The sequence below is a fragment of the Solea solea genome, chromosome 19, assembly GCF_958295425.1.
Source record: "Solea solea chromosome 19, fSolSol10.1, whole genome shotgun sequence".
Taxonomy (NCBI): Eukaryota; Metazoa; Chordata; class Actinopteri; order Pleuronectiformes; family Soleidae; genus Solea; species Solea solea.
The window spans coordinates 2,449,647-2,474,915 of NC_081152.1; the positions used below are offsets into that span (position 1 = coordinate 2,449,647).

The 25,269-nt window shown below is 40.7% G+C and overlaps 1 protein-coding gene across 2 annotated transcripts; it reads left to right on the forward strand.

Annotated features, from left to right (window-relative positions):
* Nucleotides 1-24,752, forward strand: hapln1b (hyaluronan and proteoglycan link protein 1b). Of its 2 annotated transcripts, none has more exons than XM_058618252.1 (6): nucleotides 1-156; nucleotides 17,807-17,938; nucleotides 21,203-21,366; nucleotides 21,567-21,765; nucleotides 21,967-22,269; nucleotides 23,036-24,752. In XM_058618252.1, the coding sequence occupies exons 2-6, from the start codon at nucleotides 17,833-17,835 to the stop codon at nucleotides 23,323-23,325; spliced, it is 1,062 nt and encodes a 353-aa protein (XP_058474235.1). In that variant the 5' UTR covers nucleotides 1-156; nucleotides 17,807-17,832; the 3' UTR covers nucleotides 23,326-24,752. The 2 variants fall into 2 exon arrangements, with proteins under 2 accessions (XP_058474235.1, XP_058474236.1); XM_058618253.1 differs by lacking the exon at nucleotides 1-156 and adding an exon at nucleotides 17,254-17,328.
* Nucleotides 24,753-25,269: the final 517 nt, after the last annotated feature.

Sequence of the window (25,269 nt, forward strand, 5' to 3'; positions counted from 1 at the left end):
GTGTCACACTTCTCTCCTCAGTGAGGAACTGTGCGCACCGCCTGCTCCCGCTCGCTCCCGCTCGCTCTTCTTCGTGCCTCACCGTGCGCAAACGTTTGCGCGTGACTCTGATTCGCGCTGATTGTGGACACTTCGCAGCGCTCTGAGCAGAAAAAGGTAAAACACGGACTTGTGTTGTGTTGATTGTTGTGTAATTGACTGTGTTTGTTCAACTGTGTCCGTAGAGTGAGTGATGTGTGTGTAACATGGATGACAGCTCAGTTGACGGCAGTTTGACAAGTTTATGATGAAGTGTTTTCTTTATACTGTGACACAATTTAAACAGCAAGAAGAAGAAAAAACAATATTTAAATGTAGATTCAGTTTTAAGAAAATGAATAACAACAATTATACATGAACAGAAATGATCATACACATGGGTTAGGATTAGGATTATATAATCTAAATATAAATTATAGTTAACAATAAAAAATAATTGACTTTCCATTTGTGGACTGACACTCACAGCATGAGATTTGCTATGTTTCCAGGAGTTAAAGGAATAATTGAGAGTTTTGAAAACATGGCTGCCACTGGGGACAAAGGATGAAAAAACAACGACATCTCATATAATCTGCTCCATTTGAAGCCTAAAATCTCTCTGTCAAACAGCCTTTTCTTACTGGAAATGACCGTTGTTTTGTTGCGTAAACTGTGATTTTAACAGTTGGTTGATCCACTGCTGCGTCCATCTCTATGTTCACATGTGTCACAGGAGAATAATGAATATGGTTTATTGGCAGGTGTCGAGCTCACTCAGAGTCTTTTATCAAGTGTTTTTGTTGTTTTCAGTCTCAGTCTGGAAACACTTAGAAACACTCAGTGCTGACTGTGTGTCAGAATAAAACCAAAGTTTTTGTAGTTTTTGTGACGTGTTGCTGCCTAGAGATGATATTTTCCCTTAAATAAAGGGCAGAGTGTTGTGCTGGTGATGGAAGGAAAAGGTCTTAAAACAGGATCTAAACAAACCTCTGTGATTTGGTGATTTATGTTTTGGTGTTTACTGATCCTCCCTGGCTTTGTAGACTCTTTAGTGATTTAGTGATTGCTCATTGTTTCGGGGAGCTCAGTGCGATGCAGAGTGGAGGCTGTACATCAAATACTCCAACTCCACTTATGTTAGTTGCTTTTCTACATTTCTTATTCTGCACTAATATCTGCAGTGAGGTCATGTGTGGTGTGATTTAATGCTATTCTAATGCTCCACCAGTGATCCACCTCTCTAATCTGTGCAGAGAGAACATGTATCTGTGTTGTGATACTGCACAGTTACTCGTACACTTCATATTTCACTGCATGTCATTTATTTTCCATGAATTCATAGTTGACAGAGCAACAATTACAGATAAATGTGTGGATCAGTCGCTCACACACACACACACAGTAACGAGTGATCGGTTTGTGTCACGATGACGTAGATAAATGCAGCCTTGCACATTTTCAGCCACTGTTTATGTGAAAATACTCTCATAGTTCACAACAACACGACTCAACAGTTTCACTGTCATGTTCTCAAATAATAACTTTCACAATCTGTTGTTGTGATGACAGCGATGTTGACTTATTGGCTTATAAATTACATAAATTAACTGGAACTCTGTGTTTTATACGGGACATAAAAACTTAGAGTCACCAATAGCGTTGTCACTTTTGCAAAAGAACAAGATCAAACAAATTACGGGTCATTATAGATCAATAATATACAGGACTGTTTTTTATTTCTTTATTAACAATTTTAATAATTGTTACTCTAGTAACAGACAGTGCTTCTGGCGTTGGATTATCCATAACATACAGCACTCAGTAAGACGGCATCAAGGGAAATCACTGATAACAAGAGGAAGCTCTAACAGCTCATAATATATATATATATAATTATATAACACACGTTCAAGACAAATGGCACAACTTCATTTCAAACGTTATTTACCGGAAAGACAAGTGTGACAACCTGATAGGGACTGAGTGTGTCTCTCTTTTTTATTGACAGTAAACCTGTTGATGAGAACACATGCCCAGAGTGCACAGACAAGTCCAATTTCCAATAAAAAGTGACATCCCTAGTTAATGGGTTGTGAATGAATGAATGAACAAGGTAAACAACTCAGTATTAGGAGGTGTAACATATGCAAAAGTCCCATTTTGGTACGTACCTTGTTAGTAGTACGGTTACCACTTTGGGAGGAATACGCGAGTCTAGCGTTTTCCTGCGGTACTTCAGTCTGTCTGAGAACAGCATCATTCAAAAACTGGACATTTCACCGAACTATTCTAGGAATGCAGGCTCGGTCCAAATGAATGAATGGTTTGATTTTGGTAGAGATCCAGACACGGATCAGGATTCAGGTTTTTTTATTTAAAGAAAACAATAGTTAATCTTGTGAGATACGAGAGTGGACGACACTGTGGGAAACTGAGCAGCATCGTGGGAGGTTTACACTTTCTCTAGTTTATTATTATTTTCACATCATACCATAATAAAGGTTGTATTATGGTATGATAATTAGAGCTGAAACAATAAATCGATTATTAACCGATTACTAAATGAATCGACAACTATTTTGATAATCGATTAATCGGTTTGAAGTTTTTTTCATGATTAAAACAAGATTTTCTGATTGTTTAAGCTTCTTAAATGTGAGTATTTTCTTCATTTCTTTGCTCCGAATAACAAAGAAATCATTAAAATGTAATCATTTTGGTTTGTGGACAAAACAAGACATTTAAGAACATCATCATTTCCACACAGATCAACATTTTTTAAGTTATTCTGATATTTTATAGACCAAACGATTAATCGAATAATCGAGGAAAGTAATCGACAGATTAATCGATTATGAAAATAATCGTTAGTTGCAGCTCTAATGATAATCCAACCTTTTCACACATCTACACAACAGCAAACATATAGATAACTAGCGTATATGCATGACTAACAATCCTGTCCACTGTGTGGTTATTAGAGCTCCTTTAGCTTTAGGGGCCCCGGTGGTTTCCTGAGGGTATCAGTGCTGTCTGGAGGTTCCTCTCACTAAAGCTCTTTGAATGAAACCATTCACTCTTTGGATTGTTTAGGCTTCATTTTGTCGTCTTTTGATTGGACAGTTGTCTCCGCTGATGCGTCCATCAAAACAACCGAGAAGTGTCGACTCAATTGAAGGTTTTCTTTTCGCTTCTCCTAGCAGCCGTTTGTTTGCTCATGGTCAATCAACTCAGACGATCATATTTGTGAGCGTTACCATAGTTGTGGTTGACCATGTTGTGCTGCAGCTCCGGAGTGATTTAGAGGCTACAGCGTCTCACAGCCCCTCTCTGTGTGTGCTGGCTTAGACTTAGCGGCTCCACCCTGACCCCCACCCATTACCGTTTCCCCCACCCAGTCCACATACACAAATACAGACTGTGGCCTGCAGTGGCTCATGTTAACCACCACCCCCCAACTCCAAATGAAAAGGGGTGGGGGGGGGTGTGATGGGGGGTGCATCACTTTGCGCACTGACACGCACACACATTCACAGTCGACTCCAATTTGTGTAAATGAGCAGTAACGAGGAAACAACAGGTTAAATGAGTGTGGGGACATGTGTTGTGTGTTCTCCTGTGGCTTTAGACGTTCATCAACATGAGGTCTGTGTGTGTTTCGCCTCATGAATAACATTTCTGTAGGGGTGAGTAATGTGTTTGCACATCTACAGGCTGCAGTGTTACTCTAAATAGTCTGTGTGTGTGTGTGTGTGAGTGTGTGAGTGTTCATTTATAAACTTCACCACAAACATTAATGAAAGATAAACATTTCTTTAGAAGGAAAGAGTTCACCTGTCCGGCATCACATGTTTGTTCACTGTTAAGACCGTGGATGGACTTTTGTTCCTGTGACGTATTTGTGCATAAATAATATTTTATTAAACCTTACTCTAGGTCAGGGGTGTCAAACTCAAATGACCTGGGGGCCAATGAGCATCTAGTCTGGTCAAGCGGGGGCCGACACAGAGGAAAAAAAGTGGAAAAAACAACTATTTAGTAGCCGGTGGGCAATATAAGATATTCATTATGATATTAGACAGAATTGTAAAGTAAAAGTGCTTGTTTTGATATAAAATGATTCACAATAAAAACACAGAGAATTAAATTGAAAATTTAGCAAATAATGACGAGGATAATTGTGATTAAAACAGCTTAAATATATGCCATTTCATGTTGAGTGTAATACATTTAATAAAGCAATGATTACAACCGAATGTCTTATTACTATTATATGACATTTAGTCTTATATTCTGTCTCTATTCCACCACCTCACACAGTGGTGGGCTGGCCGGGGGGCCGTATGTAATCGATTGGAGGGCCACATGTGGCCCCCGGGCCACCAGTTTGACACATATGCTTTAGATGATGCACGATATTATACGATATATTGGCTTTGAAATGTGATGTCGTCAAACACAGGTTTTTACGTAGGATTTTTGTAGAGGGCGTCCATTTTTGTTTGTTTACACCTTCACATGATGCCGCTCGGCGAGCAAATTAAACATAAAAGTCAAATTTTGAAATTCAGAAGTCTCTGAAACACAATTTCCTGCATTTTGAGGTGCAAATGTTGTGGAATACAAGCACGTATTTGTCTTTGTTACAACCTCCTGGGTAGGTGTTAGACTTGGCTGACCCTGTTTTTACAGTTCATAAATGTCTTATTCTTATTCTCTTCCCTGATTACTAGCTTTATTTCTGTCTGTCTTCTTCCTCTTTTCCTCATTTTTCACAGAAGTAACTAAAAAGTTGAAAAAAAGTCCTTATTTTTATATAGCCTTCATATTATAAACTTTAAATCTGTCAATAGTGTGAATGAAGCACACTGTTCTCCACAAACAACATCCATTTATCCACTTTTTAAAAGTTAAGGCTTCCTATTATTCAAAGGAACCACACACATTTTGATCTCCGTTTTGCCATTTTCTTCAGAACCTAGAACTACAATGTCATTTATATAAGCAGCAGCAGAGACTAGACTGTTGATAACTATTATACTGATATAACTTTAATTATAGTGTAATAATAATGGTGATGATATGATGATAATAATAGCCTCAAACTGGATCTGGATCCTGCAACCTACAGGATGAGGACACACAGAGAGAGAGAGAGAGAGAGGAATGGAAGGAAATACACAAACTAGGGAGAGAAAGAACAAGTTTAATCACATATAATAAAGTCATATTCATACCCTCTATAGCAGCCTAACTAAGAGATGGTCTAGGTTTCCCTGAACCAGCTCTAACTATAAAGCTTTATCAAAAAGCTGGTTCCACAGGAGAGGAGGAGCCTGGTAACTGAAGGCTCCGCCTCCCCATTCTGCTCTTACAGACTCTGGGAACCACAAGTGAGCCTGTATTTTGGGACCCTTTGTGATCTGTTAGGGTGATGAGGTGAAACTAGTTCTGATCATGAAGTGCTTTGATTTTAAATTGAATTCTAAACTGTACGTGGAGCCAGTGTAGAGAAGCTAACACTGGAGTGATGTGGTCTCTCTCTCTAGTTCCTGTCAGAAGTCGTGCTGCAGCATTTTGATGATGTTAAAATGACTGATTTTCTCTCTGGACTTTGGTGTGGGAAAGTGAGTGGTTTACAAAGTGACACAAACCTAAGTTTCACATTAAACTCCAGAAATGTGACATATATACAAATACAGCTTTTCACCGCTGACTAAATAAATACATCTTGAATTGGTTAAATCCTCATTTTACACTGTTTAAAAAGCAAGAAAGTCGTGAAGGGGAGGAAATGAGATTGAACCCCGTTTCATTTCACTCACAACACTGTGACTCAGCACTGAAGTTTGACCTCTGGCTTTGACCTCTGACACCATGTGAGGGAGTATGGAGAGAGAGAATCTGGACCTGCATACACAGCTGCTTCTGTCGTCAGAACACGGGGTCACGGCGGGATGAAGGAGCAGATTATCTTTGATGAACTGATGATTCTGCTCAGGTTCAAAGAAACACAGGAGGAATTCATTCACTGTCTTCACGCTGTGTCTTTTTCTTTGTAAAACTCAAAATAAAAAACACAAACACGTGACATGACCAATGAAACGTCTGACACAGAGTCTGTTTACAGCGGAGGAAAATACTTTTATCAGCCACTTGTTACTTGTTATTAATCAGCCATCTGTTTCAACAGAGCTTAACTGAACCATGTGGCAGCAGAGTAGATGATTGCATGTGTCACATGACAGAGAAGACACACCAGAGAAGTCTTCTGTTGTGGTTTAAATGGAATTGTGTCTGCAGAGGACGACGCTGCCTCAGGTGTCTTTTTTTGCAGGCTTTAAGCTTCGTCCATTTTTGTCTGTTAACACCGTCACATGATGCGTAGGTCGGCGAGCGTCGAAGGCGCAGGTATTGTAGCGGGGTCTGGAACATTTTGAAACCCAATTTCCTGCATTTTAAGGTGCAAATTTTTGGAATACAAGCACGTTTTTGTCTTTGTTACAACCTCCTGGGTAGGTGTTAGACTTGGCTGACCCTGTTTTTACAGTTCATGAATGTCTTATTCTTATTCCCTCTTCCCTGACTACTAGCTTTATTTATGTCTGTCTTCTTCCTCTTTTCCTCATTTTCCACAAAAGTAACTAAAAAGTTGAAAAAAAGTCCTTATTTTTATATAGCCTTCATATTATAAACTTTAAATCTGTCAATAGTGGGAATGAAGCACACTGTTCTCCTTTTAAAAGTTAAGGCGACCTATTATTCAAAGGAACCACACACATTTTGATTTGTTTTTCTCTTTGTTTTTCCCCACGGTTCAACGTCAGTTATTGTACTCTTTATTAAATACTCCTATAGTTCTAGGAGTTAGTCAGGCTTTCTGTCATTTTTCCAGACCTGCCGTGCTTCATACTAAGGACTCTTTGTCATGGCGAAGGTGGTGCGAGGCTGACGTAAGATACTCTCGGGATTGAACCTCTCATTTCAACCACTGAGTCAAATAATGTATGTAATGCTGTTCAGTGAGAGAAGTGACTGAGCTGTGTGTGAATACTCAGGCTGTGTGTTCAGCTGACGCCACAGTGGATCATTCAGGTGTGGAACTAACACATAGCACTGACCTCATTCAACAAACTGCAGGTGCCAAAAACAGCTAAAAGGAGTACTTCACCGATTTGCATGTGGCTTTGTATTGCTAGAATAGCAGTAGTATTTTTTTTTATTTGTTTTTAAATGGTGCCTCCCTCCCTCCCTCACGTTTTCCACTGAGTTGTAAAAAAATCTCTTTTTCCCTTTCCAATTTTCCTCGGTTCAAGGTTTGAAACTACAACGCCAGTTCCGCACTTTTAAGCCTCACCCATAGGGGGATGAGACTTCAGAATGAGAATGACAATGATCGAATATAACTGATATGGCCGCAAGGGAAAAGACCTGCATTTCAGTGAAAGCTAGAAGCCAGCGGGTGGCAGTGAGCACTGGCTGGCGAGAGTTTTGTTTTGTATTTTTATAAGGGCTGGGACTTTATTATTTTTATATTATATATTAATTATGATTAATTAATTACAGAAAAAATAACGCAACAAAAAAAAAAACCAACGCATTTAATTGCAATTTATTTTTGGACTCCAAACGTTTCTCATTGCCCATAATACTGATGCACAGGACACATCGTGACAATCACGAGAAGCATGATGACAAGTTGTTGCTGGGTTCGGTGGGCGGAAATTTCAGTTTTAAAATTCTATCGAGTGGAAACATGGATAAAAGTGCAGTTGTGTGCAAAAAAATTTGCCTTCCAGCCTCTGCTACCACCTCAAAGCCAAACATGGTGCAGCTCGCCCAGACAGCGCTCTGAGTGTGAGCAGACAGTGCGATTAATTCAGATAAATTAATTACAAAACCCATAATTATTATTTATTTTTATTTTTTATCGAGTCCCGCCACTAACTATTATATTGATTATATATTTAATTCCTCACGGGGATTTGTGTGTTACTAACGCTGTCTGCTTCGAAGCTTGAGACAGCGAGACTCTCGCGGGGCAGCGAGCGCAGTGCATTCTGGGAGTTGTTCTACATCGTTCATCTACATGAGCCAAACTTACATTTTTCTGCCTTTCTCGGCCAAGAAGGCACTTGCTTCAAATATGACTTCACATTTCTACGACACAGATGAGCCAGTTTTAATAGACATTCATCTTTCCAACGGTGAAATACTCCTTTAAAGCAGCCATGGAAATATGGTTTCTTGTGGGGAAACAAGGGAAAACTGATTTTAGCAACTTAACAACTTCACGTCGAGCACAGATTCACTGATGCAAAGATGAAGATGACGTCATGGAAACGTCTGAAGAGATGAAACATTATATATATGTAAAACAGCCAAACAGTCATTTTAATAACATCGTCATAGTGACCTCCATTTATTCTTATAGAGTGACATTTGTGTTATAGCAGTTTATGGCCAGTAGGTGGTGCTATAGGGTGTTCTGCATACAGTAACTGAAGAGACGTTACCTGCATTAAAACCAGCTGAATGAAAGATAAAGTTTCATGTACTGATATGCAGAGAAATCACAAATACACCCTCGTTTCATGCAACAGGCTCCAGAGCTGTGAGCAGAGAGACGCTCCAGTGAGGACGTGTGTTTTATCTTCTTATCTTAACTGTGATGTCATTCACTAAATTCACACTCACACACACACACACACTGTGTTCCCTCAGCAGTGCTGTCGCTAAATACGCCAGACTCCTCTGTTAAATATTGAGATTTTAGACATTTCCCTGGTAATTGTTGGAGAATAACCCACGTTTTTAGGATTGTTAAGTCTTTTTAAGTGATCTACAGTTCGGCATTGCTCGGCTTGACTCTCGCATCGGACGTCTCTTCCTGTGACGGCACCGTTACGCTAGAAAAACCACCGTATGTGAATCTACGTGAAATACAGAGTTTAAGCAAAAGTGTTGCCAACAGAACGTGAAAGTATTGATCAGTTTACAAAACGAGTGCTTGTTCAGTGAATTGATCGTAAGAGTAGATAAATAATCGCAGTCCGGCAGTAGAGAGCAGGGGAAACACACAGCGTGACACCAGTGGAAACAGGAAGTGACACAATACTAATAGTCGAGGTTTGTGTGAAGTGATTTAAAGTTAATTGACTGTAGTTATTTGTTTTTATTTATCGATGTCAATATAATATACTCTTTCTGTTACTATTGCACCATGCTGCTGCCTCTGCTGCCACCTGCTGGTAAAGATATGTGATTAATTAGGCTCATTGAGTGACAGTTATGGGAAATAAACAATAAATGCCAAAAAAAAGAATGTTTTAATCTATGGTATAATTTAAAGCGTATATCAGCCACTCTAATAAGTCTTACCTTTGTGCTCATGGTTAACATTTGCTTTAGATGGAGGCGTGTCTCACTGCTGTGACGCTCCAAACATGACTGGGATTATTTGTGCCCCCTGAGGCTGGACAGTGGAGGGTGGAGACAAAGTGAGTGCAGATGGTGAGAGCCACAGTTGAGCAACAGTGAGTCCAGAGCTTATAAAAACACACGCGCATGGGAAATAAAAAGGGAAGATTTGTTCTTTGTCACGGAAGATGAGTTTATCAAATGATAAGTGTCTAAATGTTCTGGTTAAATTCCCCTTATTTTGAAAAGAGAGTCCTGGAGTTCAGTGTGTCACTGTAAATGTTTGTTGTCCCACGGCCGCTAGTCCCAATCCCAGCCGACACATGGCCAAAGGCAGGGCACGCCCTGGACGGGTCACCAGTTCATCACACAGACAAACAACCGTTCACTCTCACACTCAAACCGATGGGCAAACTCCAGCACTGACCGCTACGCCACCGCGTACCCTTTGATCCCTGGAGATTCGTACCATTTTTCATTCTTTATATATATAACTCCTCACCACTGCTAATATGTATTTGGATCAGGTTTTAGTCATCAGTCATGCTTCGTGTCCGTCACGTCTCGTTGACTTCTCCCTGTGAAGGTGGTTTTGTGAGGGTCAAATGGTCACTCACCTCCTCTGCTCCAGCATTTAAGTGTCTGTCAGACAAGCTTCAAAGCAGGAATGCATTCAGAGAGTTCGATGAAACATGTATGCATGTGTCAATTATTGCTGTGCACATTTGACATTTGGATTGACAGCTGATTGATGTTTCCCAATTTATCATGAAGTCCTGGACTGATGACATCCAAGGCCAGCGGGGTTTATTTATCCTTGTGAATCCAATATTTCAAGTTTAAGTTTAAGTGATAGTTCAGGTTTTTTGTATGAGGTGTAATGCATACATACATACATACAAACATAAATAATAGACATCTTAAGAATATTGTCAACAACACCATCCTGAGATTCATTTAAGTGACACACAGAAGAAACCGCCTACCGCCGATGTCCACGCTGCCAGATTTATTTCACATGAAGTTACTGGCTAATTCAGACCGGGTTTTTCATGGCACTGCATATGGGCCTGTTTGGGGGGGGGGGGGGGGGGGGGGTCGAGAACGAGGGTTCAAGTGTTTGTTCAGTGTGCTCGAGCCCCGGCAGCCACATCTGTTCCCAGTGAGAGGGTTTTTCCACTGCAGGGGACACTGGGGACAGGGGACACTGGGGACAGAGACAATGTGGACACGATGGTGTTTCTGAAGAACAATGAATCTGTAAATGGTCAGTATTTCTCGTCTTGACGACACTCTACAGTTACACTTCACCCATGTGAGCGCCTGCCGGCATCATATGCCCTCAGTAAAGTCTTTCCCTGGTTTAAAAGTCTGTTGCACTACTATAATCATACATTTAAACAAATATTGATATACCCACAGTAGTAAAATAAATATTGATTAAAAGGAATGGAATGTTTTACATGGAAATGAAAAACTTATTTTGTGATATATAGAGATATTGTATATCTTATACGTCAGGTCATGGCTAGAGATTATTTATAAGCCACTTTGCTCGGTCCTTAATGCACCTAAATGTCATTATTTATCATTATTCATAAGTTCATTATTAAATCCAGTGATGTACTGACTCATATTCAGATTGTGGTGCAAACTCATTCACCATTGATTTGGAAAACATAGCCAAGTGTTGCAAATCTTCATAAATGAATATTACTGAACACATGACTGAATTGAATTATAGATTATTCATTCCATAATGATATTTCGTTATGCTGTAAATAATCAATCTATCAATCTATCTATCTATCTGTGTGTTGTGATTGAAATTGTAGCTGCTGAGTTTTCCTACAGTGTTTTTGAGGCTTGGTGATGAGGCTGCTGCTGTGGTTTTATTGAGAGGAGATAGAAGCATATATCGTGGTTTCTGCTTCTCCAGGATCTAGGATGGATCTGATTCCTCTTGGCTCCGTTTCTAAAATGATAAAGACATGATGACTGATCACGTTTTGTGATGTGTTAAATTAGATAACACAACTAAACTGAACTAACTAAACCTAATGAAGTCCATGCCTGCTTAAGTGTAACAGCGTTTTCCTCGTGTGTGTCACTTTCTAAACAGATCAACTTCCCACAATAAAAGTCCAGAGAGAAAATCATTGATTTTTTCAGTTCTAATGTTGTATTTTTTACAAATACACACATACATCAGTGCATAACAAATGTGATGTATTGTTATTTATCAGGCCATTGGACCATGACTGAGTGAAAGTGCGTATCCTCTGCTGAAGAGGTTTAAGGGCACGGAAACATGGATCTAATTACTGAGCACAACTGCTTTTCTGCTGTTAACAAAAACTCTAAAGACTAAAAGCTCAAGCATAACCAAACAAGGAGTGGAAACTGTTTGTGTTAATGCCAGCTGTATTTCTCTGTGATGGTTTAACCTTCAACTTTGCTTCTCTCCTCGTAAGTGAGTGTGTGTTTTAAGAGGTTTTCCAAACTCCTGGGGATCCATTACTTTAAAAAGCCTTACACAATCACACTGTTCACAAACTGGATTTACGTAAACTGTGTGAGTGCGACCTAAGGAATGATTTATCAGAGTCCCTGTGAAGTCAATTTAGATCTTTTTTTCCTAAACACATTGTTGTTAAATGTGTGAAAAGATGTGGGGCCTCATTTTTAAAGCTCCCGGAAACACACACACACACACACACACACACACACCTACATAAACACTCGCAGATATCTGTTATTGCAAGATACAATTTATATTAATGCTGTCATTATTAAATACTTGTGTGATATGAGACACATTCTCTGGGATAATGAGGTAAACAGATCTTCAACTGAGAATTTTCCATAAATAATTATAATTATGTTTTGAATTTAATAACGTTCATGCATTATAAAAGATTATAAAAATCGATTACATGTGGCCCACCACCTAATATCATCTGTTTAAACACAGTTTAATACTAAAGTAGTATTTTTGTAATAGTAATAATAATACCTTCACAGTATTAAATGTATTACGTTATTTATTACATATATATACTGTAAGTCTTACAGTTGTCTGTGTTATTATTGACTTAGTTTCAGATTTATTTCTCTGTTTTGATAGTCATAGATTTGTTTTGGATCATAAATACGTCATTATGCTGAAATACACATCGTTCCATTACAAAACAAACACTTTGACATTGAAATTCTGTGAAATATCAACATGAATATCTTTATAACAACATCATGACAGAATGTTGTGATATAAGTTTTAGCTCATAACGCCCACCTGCTACTGAACACTTGTGTTTTCCCACTTTTTCTCTAGGCCGTCCCCCTTTTGACCAGATTAGATGTTCATTGGCCCTCAGGTCATTTGAGTTTGACTCTCCTGATTTAGGTTGATCACTGTTTGAAGTGGACATTATTTGGATATTTGGTGGTAAACCGTTAAACTCTGTGGTAACTGTGCTGTCATAGAGCAAAGGTTACAGTTTGTCCTGGTGTTTTTATGATCTGCTGATCACTGTTGGCTACTTTGCATCTCTGTTGCTAGTTTTAGACTTTTCAGACCCTCAAAGAATTAAGTGACAAATCTCGTAACTTTCTGGCCCAACTTTAGCTGCTTTCTGAGGAAGAAGAAGTTGCCGGTTCTGCCACATGAGTGAGCTGCATCTGCTCTATTCACCACAAGCAGAGAGTCATTGTGGCTGTGGACACAGAGGAGGAGAGAGAGAGAGAAGCACTGTGACCACACAGCTCATGATAATGTATTTACTTTAGTGCGTACTCGACCACTCGAAGCTGCTCTACACTACAATGTTGCCGTTCACTCACACATTCATACAGCACACCTTCTGTCGCTCATCTTTCATGACATTCACAGTCGTCAGGAGCGTTTTGCCCAAGGACACATCAGCATGTAGATTAGTGGAGCTGGGAATCGAAGCCACAACCAAGGACAACTCAGTCTAACAGAATACACTCATATGTATGTAAACGCAGCATCTATTTAAAGGCCTCATTCAACATAAATGCAAATACAGCATGATGATACAGCAAATATGCTAATTAGCATATGGCACATTCTGACTATGTCTTACATAATGTTTACAGACTTCATCACAAAATCCACACAGGACTGAGGCAGAAAAGCAACGCTGTCAATCAAAAACTGGTCCCGCCTTTTAGACAGTTCCTCCAATCCTGCAGAAGCCCAGCGTTCGCGCCCGCCCACTGCTCCATTGACTCCCAGAGAAGCTGAGCTTCTGTGGAAGTGACGTTTTTGCTGCGTCGCAAAGCCAATCTGTGTCGTCACATAGAGAACAGAGGAAGCCGAGCTTCAAGGGGTTTTAATGTGAAACACCTGAACAGACACGTTCTATAGTGTACAACAATATTTTAGAGGAAGCTGAGCTTCCCTTACTGTCTTAGAGCAATCCCCACTGGTGGAGAGGTACTGTATGTCAAAGCTAACTAGGCATGTTTACTCTTCATAAAAACTCACCATATTTTATGGTTGTGCTGTAGAGGATATAAAACAGATTTAGTCTGGAGCGATTTCTTATTTACAGTGACGGCCTGGAAAAAGAGGGAAGGGGATGGAGGGCTGAAAAGAAGAAAAATAAATCAAAAAACAAACAAAACAACAACAGTATAAACACACACACTCACCACTGATATACAATCACAGACATGTTGAACAAATATTAGCAGCTGACAAACAGGTGAAGGTGTCAGTGAGTCAGGAAAAGCTGTGTTGTGGTCTTGAAAGAGGCTTTTGTGATTGAGAACATTAAGACCCTGATGCTGACTGACTGGTGCATAACATCACCATAGTCTCACTTCTAAAACACACTGGCTGTGGAGTAACATGGGCGGGATCATCCTTGTTGACATCTCAGTCTGGGAGGGGCATAGAACCTTTTATACCAAACCACATGACCTTGGTCTTAGTGATGTTTAGCAGGTTTGGGGTGGAGAGAGACAGAGTACTGGATCTGGAGAGGGACCAGGAGCATAAAGCACTGTGTCATCAGCATAAAGGTCAATCGATGATTGTGATGATCATGATGGGAGGAGCCTGCTGAACTCTGTCCAGCTTTCTCTGAGAGCTCTGTTTTGAGGAGTGTTTTTGTGCATAAACACATAAACATAAAAATCCATCCAATGTATGTATTAAAATGATTTAATAGTTGTTGCAAGTACTCGTTATGTACATTTTACAGATATGATTTTAATAATCACCATCACAGTTCTGGTAGTAAGTACATGTGTTTGCATTGGCCCGTTTGTGGATCCAGTCGCTTGCTTGGCAGTCGGAGAGTGGGCGTGGCCTCACTCTTCTCTGAGGAACAATAGATTCCTTCAGCTCCAAGTGCAAAACATCTCCAGCTTTACCTCTCTCAGCCTGACCTCATCCCAGGAGACATAAGGTTTGTTTGCTTGCTCCTCGTGGTGTTAAATATCCCAAAAAAAAAGAGATTTGGAATTCATTTCAGGGTAAGAGAGGTGAGATCATGTTTTCACAACATTCACTGGGTCATTAAAGGTGCACCCATGCATGACTGAGCAGCAGCACGTCAAACCAAAACAAGACTCAGAGAACAGTGTGTTTTACATACAGCACCTGAAACATTTGACCTGCTAACAGTTTTAAAAATGAAACACAAAATCAAAATGCATCATTCAAAAATATTGTATTTTATTGGGCGGGTTTAATGGGCGGGTCTTTCTGCTGAGTGACAGCTCAATGTACAGGAAGTAGACACAGGCTTGGAGTCGCTGTTCGTCTGGAACTCGTTCCCCCCAAGTTTTCACCGTCGACATCTGACAAGGTATCTAGCATCTAACGTATGTCAGATTATCTTTGAGATTAGGAACGAGTTTCAAACGCACGAGAGTCGGAGCAAGTGAAATATCTGATCATTGAAAACAAAAACAAACAAATAAAGACTGAATCCATATTTTATTTGCAATTTGTGTATTTTGATTTTGTGGTTCATTTTTGTTTGCGTCGTTTGATAATATTGACATAAATCTTATCCATAGACAAGGTCAGTGTTTATGCCAGAAGAGGTCCTAGCGAGGTGACACATACAAGTGCACACACACACACACACACACACACACACACACACACCTGGGCTATAAAGACTTGGCGTTGTTTACCATCCACACAGATGGCGGTTGAGGAATGCTGTCACTCTGGAGGACACATCACTGTCCAGAGATCAAACACACACACACACACACACACACACGCGCACACACACACACACTGTGTTAACCACACATGTTCAGTCTCTCACTTGCAAACAGTTGAAAACCTAATATCTGAGTGAGCAACGACTAATGGAGCTTCACACTTTGATTCCCCTGCACATTTTTTTTTTTTTGCTGCAGAATCCTCTCAGCTCCCTCCCTCCTTGTCTCCCTCCTTCTCTCCCTGAGTCCTGGCTCTCGCCCTCTTCTTGCTGTATTTTATTGGCTTCACCTCCCTCTGTATCTCTCCCTATCCTCATTTCACACATCAGCTGCTCCCCTCATGTCCTGCAGAGAACGGTCTGACTGAACAGTTTCTCCTCCTCCTCTTTAAAAAGGACATATCTCATCCCCCACCCCCATGCCGATATACATAATGACTTTGTGCAGGCAGTGTGTGTGTGTGTGTGTGTGTGTGTGTGTGTGTGTGTGTGTGTGTTCTGCAGGGTAATTCTGCTAACAGCAAGAGCACCTACACCTGGCTCGGGGCTCGGGGCTGGGGGGGTGGAAGCGTTATGGAAAAGAGGTGATAGTAAAAAAGGCTTGAGATGAGTCCAGATTCAAAGAACTACCAAACACAGTTTGACGGCAGAGGACAATCCAGAAGTAAGAATATGCTGAAGAGCCACCAGGGGGCGACTCCACTGTTTGCAGATATAAGTCTATTGGAACAACGTTTTCCCGAGGAGTTAATGGTCTTGTTTTAAGTCTTCTTTGATAGAACGTGATTCGTGATTGACTTTCATAAAGACTGTGTCTGAAAATGGTCGTAATGTCACTGCCACGCCCCCCCCCCCCCCCCATATTAGACCTGCACAATTAAGAAGGAGAAGCTCCAGAAACTGAAAATAAGATTGTGTTTTGTCAGCCTGTAAAGTGGGATCACAGGAAGTCAGAAAGCAACTGAGTGGAGTGAAATCACCGCTCCACAGAACCAGGCGGCCACCAGCTGAGAGAAGTCCTCCACCTCCTCATCGAGACCCTGGATTCTCACTGCAGAAGTCCTGGAAAATCAGGCAGTAAAAGAGATGATCGTCAAAGAAATAAAAGTGTTTAAATCAGTGTTGTTCCTTGTACTGAATAACCTCCAAACCAACCAAACCAAAGTATTTCATGCTTACATGACACTTTTCAGGTGTTCACAGCAGGTTTCTCTGGTCTCTGCCCTTTAGCAGCCCGGTGCAGCGCCTCTGTCTTATGCACTTATGAATTAATGTAGACTGTTTGGTGTAGTGGTTAGCACTCATGTCTGTGCAGCAAGAAGACCCGGGTCCGAGCCCCAGTTGGAACAAGGGTCTTTCTGCATGGAGGTCACATGTTCTCTGTGTGTGTGTGTGTGTGTGTGTGGGTTTTCTCTGGGTTCTCTGGCTTCCTCCCATCCTTCACCTTAAAATACATATTTATTTAAGTGTACATTATGTTTTGCTAGCAAAATGTGTGTGTGTGTGTGTGTAAATGAAGCACGAGGTGTTGAAGTGACGCTGCATTGTGGCAGTCTCTCTCTCTCTCTCCCTCTCTGTCTCTCTCTGTCTCTCTCTCTCTCGCTCTCTGAAGTTGTCACTGGGACATGCAGCTTGTTCTTCTCACTGCTGGATGACAGAGAACATTTACTGCACAGTATGTACGGCAGACAGTTTATATATATCTGTATATATATATATATATACAGATATACAGATATATGTGTATATATATATGATGTTTTACTCTCTCTGTGTTGCGATCATGTGTTGTCCTGTGTCCTGTGTGTCTTTTAAGTGGTATCTGCTTTGTCCGTCAAGGACAAGTGATGTTGTTTGTAGTTTATTTTTGTTCAGTTTTGTATGTATGAGACTTTGTGACAAAGAGAAGGTGATATTGTGTGTGTGTGTGTGTGTGTGTGTGTGTGAAGGATGCAGTAATCACAGAGCTCTCAGGGGGAGAAACAGCACTGCAGAGAGAAACACTGTATCACAGCGGTGTGGACTGAGCTGCAGAACTCACCGCTGAACACTTGCTCTCTCGCAGGCTGAGATGTGACTACAGCATGTTCCTGTCTGTGCTCTAACAGCCTCTCTCTCTCTCTCTCTCTCTCTCTCTGTGTGTTTCTCTGCAGTGATCAGACCCCACTGGTGAGTGAAGATGATTCCTGTGCTCATCTGTGTTCTGATTTCACTAACTGTAGCAGACAGTGATTTAGACACCGCGTACCCAGACCTGGAGCTCTCCAGAACCATCTATGTCACAGGTGAGTCGGGTTTTTCTTTCTTCCACGTTTACTGTCATCAAATTAGTTCTGACACCATGATGAACTGACATTCTCGGAATCACTGCAAACTTTTGGTCACACAGTCGTGTGGTGGCTAGCATTGTTGTCTCACAGCAAGAAGGTCACGGGGTTCAGATCCCAGACCAAATGCAGAGATGGTTTGGACACTCAATGAGTCACTGAGCGCAGGTGTGAGTGTGACAGTGAATGGTTCTTGCTGGGACTCATAAACACAGTGAAATCCTTCTGATTCACTTTGAATGGAGCAGTTTTGGCCATTGCTGAATTAACTGCATCGCTTTGTTCACATTGTGTGCGTAAGAAGTTGAGAAAATGTTCAATTACATTTTTACATTACATGTCATTTAGCAGACGCTTTTATCCAAAGCGACTTACAATAAGTGCATTTAAACATTTGGGTACAAATAAGAGCTAGAAGTAAGCAACTTTCCAAGGGGCAGTGCAACAATCAGGCAATGAAAAGCAAAAATTCCAACTCATGCATTCATGCATGTAGCTGAAGTGCGACCGTTCTACTTTGAGCTCTAAGACAAGGTTGTTGTTCCTCTGTCGGACAACATGCACACAAGACTGTCAGACATGGCAAACATCACGTCAACATGACTCAAGCACAGGGGACGGGACACGACTGAGCCACCGCTGCACACTCACACTTTTAATATCAGCATAGAACAAGAACGGCAGAAGTCCGCTAACCACAACAACATGACGTCATTTCAGAGAAACAAGAGAACGGTCTGTTACAGTAATAACAGAGAGGAGCCCAGGGTCCGCTAAATCAAGCCAATGTAGCTCTGCGCCTAATGCGCCACCTGGTGGAATGCCAGGCATTGCAGGTCAAGGTCAAAAGTATGCAGTCATCATTATGATATGGTTTGATTTGGGCAGTTCTGTACCAATCTTTGGCGGATTTGTTGATGTTTATTAATGTTTGAGCTTTTTCTTAATGTTTTGGTATTTACTGTATTAGCTTTATTAGCTTACTGTATTAGCTTGTTAAGTATAAATAAATAAATAAAACAAAAGTTAACAAATTCTGGCACAACAATATAAAATATAAGTTTTATTTTTTCTACATTAGTCAGTACAGTCTGAAGTCAGTGTACGTGTCCATGGATCAGGATATTTATGCCTTAGTTTCCAAACACAGCAGGATGATGGAATGACCACCTTCACCCAACTGCTGCTGCTGCTGCTGCTGCTTGATCTGTAACAACAGCATAGTCCTGCAGCCAGAGCTTCTATGAGCTCACCTCTAAACCTGAACACTTTCTTCTGTGGTGAAATGACGTGTTCTCAGTGAGTCCACGACTCATTTCTAGCTCATTTATATGATCATACTTCTGCCTCCACAGCTTCAGCTGAAGCTACAGGTGTGGGGTGAATGATGCGTGAGTGGGAACTATAGCTGAGGATTTTGGGCGACTGTGGAGGCGACACAGAAGTATAAACCTGACGTGGTCTTACTTTATTTTACGACAACTGTGTGAGATAAGCGATATTCCTACATAAAAAATGACTGCACGTGTTTACAGCAGTGCAGTTACACTCTGCAACTGTGGGGGCGCATGTGAGTGTAAAATGTTGCCCTGTATTACTTTAGCACACAGCAGGGGATGTTGTCGTCGGCGTGGACTCTTATTGGATGGTGTTTCTTTCTCATTTGATTGCATTAGCTTGCCAGGACCATGATAATAGTAATTATTATTACTATTATTATTATCTCCCTCCATGTTTATCTGAGCAGTGAGGCACCGTCACCGTTCAGTGTGCCTGGTCGTGCTGGTGTCTCACAGATGGTGAGATCACACATCAAAAAACCTTAAGTATTATTAAACAGAGTGAGGGTGTCGAGCACTCTTATGACAGCTGGTGTTTGTTGATGTTGCCAAATGTTTCTTATTTCTCTGTAATCATAATAGTTGTGACCTCACGCTGAGATATTGTATGTTATGATTTGGTGACACGAAAATAAAACTGAACTCGGGACGTTTCATTTGTTTGACACGCGGAGGTTTTGCAGAATCAGCACAGACCTTTCCCTGCAGTGTCCTCTCCTGTGTTGCGTTCACGACACTCACTCTGCAGTGTCATTCGTTTCCTCACTTTATCAGTGTGTTCTGCGACTGTGGCGCGCTGATAATGCTGCTCTGTGGGGGGATTATTAGTTCAGTAAGATAGTGTTATCTTCCTCATTAGACTATCACAGTCTTAGTGATCAAAAACAAGTCAAATATTATTTAAAAATAATAAATAAAACAAACATTTACGGGGAATGTAGTACAGTATAGTACAGTACAGTACTTGATGATGTAATTTAGATTTTGCCTCTTAATTTGGGCTTTTATGAGAGTTAAATGGTCTGTATTCATAAAGAAAAGCTGCTTTACACTACAGTTTTGCCATTCACCCATTCACATCCATTCACACGTTCATACAACGTTTCTATGTGCATCGTATTTTCTATCACTCATCTTTCATGCTCATTCACACATTTCCCCCATTTTAGCCTCACTCCACTGGCTGCCCATACACTTCAGGGTTGAATTTAAAATGATTTTATTTGTTTTTAAATCCCTGAATGGCCGAGCCCCGCCCTACCTCTCTGAGCTCCTACACCCATATTGACCCGCTCGCTCTCTCAGGTCAGCTGATCAGCTGCCTAAAACCAAGCGGAAGCTCAGAGGGGATCGTGCCTTTGGAATGATCTGCCTCTGCACATAAGACAGGCCTCGTCCTTGTCCTTAAAACCCACCTTTTCTCTTTGGCCTTTGACACTTCATGAGACGCTGATTTTTATTTATTTTACTTATTTTCATTTTAATAGATTTTTTTTATTATTATTGTTGTATGGCTGCTATTTCTTATTGTGTTTTTTATGATTTTTAATTTATTTTAAGCTGCTTTATCTAACTTTGAACCTTTTAATTATTATGTCTTTTATTTATTCTCTACAGCACTTTGGTCCACTGTGGTTTGTTTAAAGTGCTTAACAAATAAAGTTGGATTGGATTGGATTCACACGCTAGCTACTGCTAATAGTTGAAACCAAATAATAGATAGTAGATTGGTAAAAGAGATGCATATAATGTCACTAATATATGACTTAATTGCTGTTTATTTTGTTCAAAGCAAAATATACACATCCATCCATCTTCTACCCCTGTGTTCTTGTGTTCTTGTTCTTCATCTTGTGATTGTTGTCGGACTACTGTGTTGCAGAAAATGGCCCACAGCTCTCGGTGGTGGCAAAAGAGTCAAAGGTTGTGTCGAGGCGAGGAGGGAACGCTACATTACCATGCAGGATCCAAAGGTATCCATCAATGCCACCCAATCACAAGATGAGGATCAAGTGGACGAAGCTGACGTCAGACTACCTGAAAGAGGTTTCTGTTCAATTACTATTTACTTATTATCACATGAGATACATGAGTTGTTGTGCTAAGCGGTCTGTGATGCTGTGTATTTGTTACTTTACCATCTATGGTGAAGAAACAGAAATACTTTGTGATTGTCAGTTTAGTTTGTGTTAAAACAACACAACATCTCTGTCTAACACTGATCGTCACTCTTTATCCTGCTCTAGGTGGATGTTTTTGTCGCCATGGATTTTCACAAACGGAGTTACGGCAGCTTCCATGGACGGGTCCACTTACAAGGCTCTTCTCCCATGGATGCTTCTCTGGTTATCACAGAACTCACCCTGGAGGATTATGGGAGATACAAATGTGAAGTTATCGATGGTCTGGAAGATGGAACAGCAGTTGTGTCTCTTGACCTTGAAGGTATGAATGGAGAGAGAATGACCTTGTGGACGTTTCATGAAATGAATGTCAAGAATAAGTGTTGTGTAAGCAAAGTGTGCATCGGTGTCAGAGGAGCTTCATTATGCTTGAGAATAGCCAGAGGACATCAGTCATTACTAAGATTGAATAGAAAGACCAGAGGATGGTTCTGACAACCTTCTCCCCCTCCTCTACATGTAGGCGTTCTCTTCCCGTACTTTCCCCGCCTGGGTCGCTACAATCTCAACTTCTACGATGCCGAGAAAGCTTGTCGTGACCAGGATGCCATCGTGGCATCCTTTGACCAACTCTATGATGCGTGGAGTGGAGGCTTCGACTGGTGCAATGCTGGCTGGCTGAGTGACGGCTCAGTCCAGTACCCCATCACCACACCCAGAGAACCTTGTGGAGGCAAGGGCACAGTTCCGGGCATTCGTAACTACGGCCTGAGAGACAAGGAAAAGAACCACTACGATGTCTTCTGCTTCACCTCTCACTACAAAGGTGAAGGACATGACTGTACCTGTGTGTGTTTACCTTCATTTAACCAGGTTCCTAAAGACAACTGACCACTAAATACCCGGAGACTGATGGGTGAACATAGAGACATTTAGCTAGAATCCTTTTCACACACAGTGAGCTGTGTGTGAAAATGAAAAACTGGATTTTTTGTAGGTTTATGTAGGATTTTCCATTTCTAATTTGAAGAGTGTTTTTAATCTTAAAATTACAGTTAAGTCTTTGTGGTCTGCGATACGCCTTAGCTGGGATTATCTAATTGTTGATGAGGAAGGCTTACTCTGTACTTTCCACATATTTATATTTACATCATGTTTTACCAGAGTGGACCACAGTGACATGGCTGACTATGCTGCACAAATGAGTTTTGTTTTTTCAATTCTGTGACTGCCCATGTGGAAAGTGTTATTACATTATTACATTATTGCTGTAAACTATCAGGTTCATGCCTGTAAGGGCAGATTAATACAATGCATTGATCTCTATTTGTACTCAGGTTATTTTATGACTTTTAAAAGACACAAAGGAAAAATGTGCTGAACACCTTCAGGGGAGCCTTTTGAATTTCTGAATTGAATTTATTTGTCATGGAATGGAAGACGATGACAATCAAATTTAACCATGTTTACCATGTCTATACATTTGTGCCCTAGAATGTTAGGACTTGAGGGAATATGGCAGTATCTTCTGGAGTATTTTATGTTTATAATCTTAATTACTGTCTATTTCATATTTTCTTTATCTGTCCTAGGTCGGTTCTACTATCTGATTCACCCTTCTAAGTTGACCTATGACGAAGCAGTCGGAGCATGTCAAAAAGATGGTGCTCAGATTGCCAAGGTCGGCCAGATGTATGCCGCCTGGAAGCTGCTGGGCTACGACCGCTGTGACGCCGGCTGGCTGGCCGACGGCAGCGTCCGCTATCCCATCGCTAATCCCCGGCGGCGCTGCAGTCCTACAGAAGCTGCCGTGAGGTTCAGTGGCTTCCCCGACAAAAAGCACAAGCTGTACGGAGTGTACTGCTTCTCTGGCCACGACTAAAATACAAAACAGACAAAACAACACTCACACACACACACACACACACACACACACACTCACTCACACACACACACACTAGTAGAGTGTATAAGAGACAGATTTTTGAACAAACACATTCAAACTGTGATGCTTTATTTCATGGAAATGTTAAGACATTATTATCATGTTGTTACTTTGTAATCTTGGACCCGATACTTTACAAGGGTCAGTTTACACATATTTAAGGTTCCTATTATTTAATCGATAAAGTGCTGCAGGGATGATGTATTTTTGTAGCCCAGCCCAGAAGTTAGCTTCACCCTGGTTCCCTCAACCTAAAACAATAAAACAAAAACATTCAGAAGATAAGAGTCATGATATCAGTAAGGAGCTCTTCATAACTGATAAATACGATTTCCCAAACACAAAACACTAATAATAATGGGATATAATCCAACTACACCAAGGTAACCTCCATCACTAAGCTTGTAATTTGATTTAGTGCAATACATTTCCACACATACACAGACTCATTCCTTAAATGCTTTACATTGTTGTAAAAACAGACTGTGACTTGATTGGTTTTCATGTTTTCTACTTTAAATCACCACATCAACGCTGCTGAGCGCTTCTGAATAACTTTTGACTAACTTCGTTGGGCATGAAAAGAAAAAATAATCTTCAGGACTCGTTCCTGCAGCATTTTATGCATTTAAGAGGGGCAGTTGGTTAGGGGAGGGACTTCAATCATACTGTCAATCAAGAATGGACCAACCATTTGATATAACAAGGAAGTACATGTCTGAACTGAGTTTAACAGCAATTGGTCGCATGGATACTTTTTGTTGAAGACCAGGAACAACAACAAGAGAGATCACTTACAGAGGCTCTGTAATAACCACACTGATCTCAGTTGTCCATTCTTATGCTGCGTTGCATTTGTAGTCGGAACCGGAAAATTCGGATTTACAACTCGAATTCCAAGATGGCTGCCACCAAACACTTCCCACTTTTACGACATTAAGACATTTGCTACACTGTTAAAATACCAGGTCCAGCATTGGCTAGCAAAGGTTAGCCCAAGTTAGGTTTGTGTCCATGTTGTTTTTTTCTGCCTTCTCAACCGGAAGTCAGTGAACTCGGGCGACGTCACGCCAAGTTCCGACCTCCGAGTTTGTGACTGTAAATGGAACGCAGCAGTAACAAGGTGCTATGACCAGTACTTTGTACTTCATCATGTTGTCCCGTATTTTAGGTTTTTATACAAATGTGTTGGACCAAACATCAGTCTCATCACTAACGTGAGTAAGAAACAGGAACATCCAAACGTTAGCATTGTTTGTTTTCGAAGTATGTAGAATGTAATTATCTAAAAAAAAAAAAAAAAAGTCTACTTCTGTTAACGACTATTTTTTTATATACTGTAGAAATATTTACATTGTTTCTTATTGTTTTTGTCTTTTTGGCCAAACTATCCAAGTCACTTTGGTTTACATAGAACACAACAACGGTGGTGAAAACACACAACTCCACAGTTATAAATAAAAAAAAACATACATTTTGTACAGAACAGATAAAAAAAAGATGAGACAAGTAGTTTGTCCTATTCAGCAGTAGAGAAAATGCCTTGGCATAAAGAAGAACAGCACTGTGAGACAGAGTAGGGTTATTCTACAGTGAAGTAGACCTTTGACCTTTGTGGCTGTATCAGTGTTTGGCTTCAACCTCACAGCATGACATGGCTTCAACAGAGCAACGCAGCTCTCAGTGCACATCGACTCATTCTATCTCACGACCACCTCGATGCTGCTATTTTTGATACAAAGACTTAGTTTCTTAAAGTGAAGAAGAGCCAACGCTCGACCCGTGTGTGACCTCACTCCTCACTCTGAACGTTACTCTACAGCCACACACACAATCATTCTGCCTGTTATTCCAGGAGCTATTTGTGTGTTCCAACATATG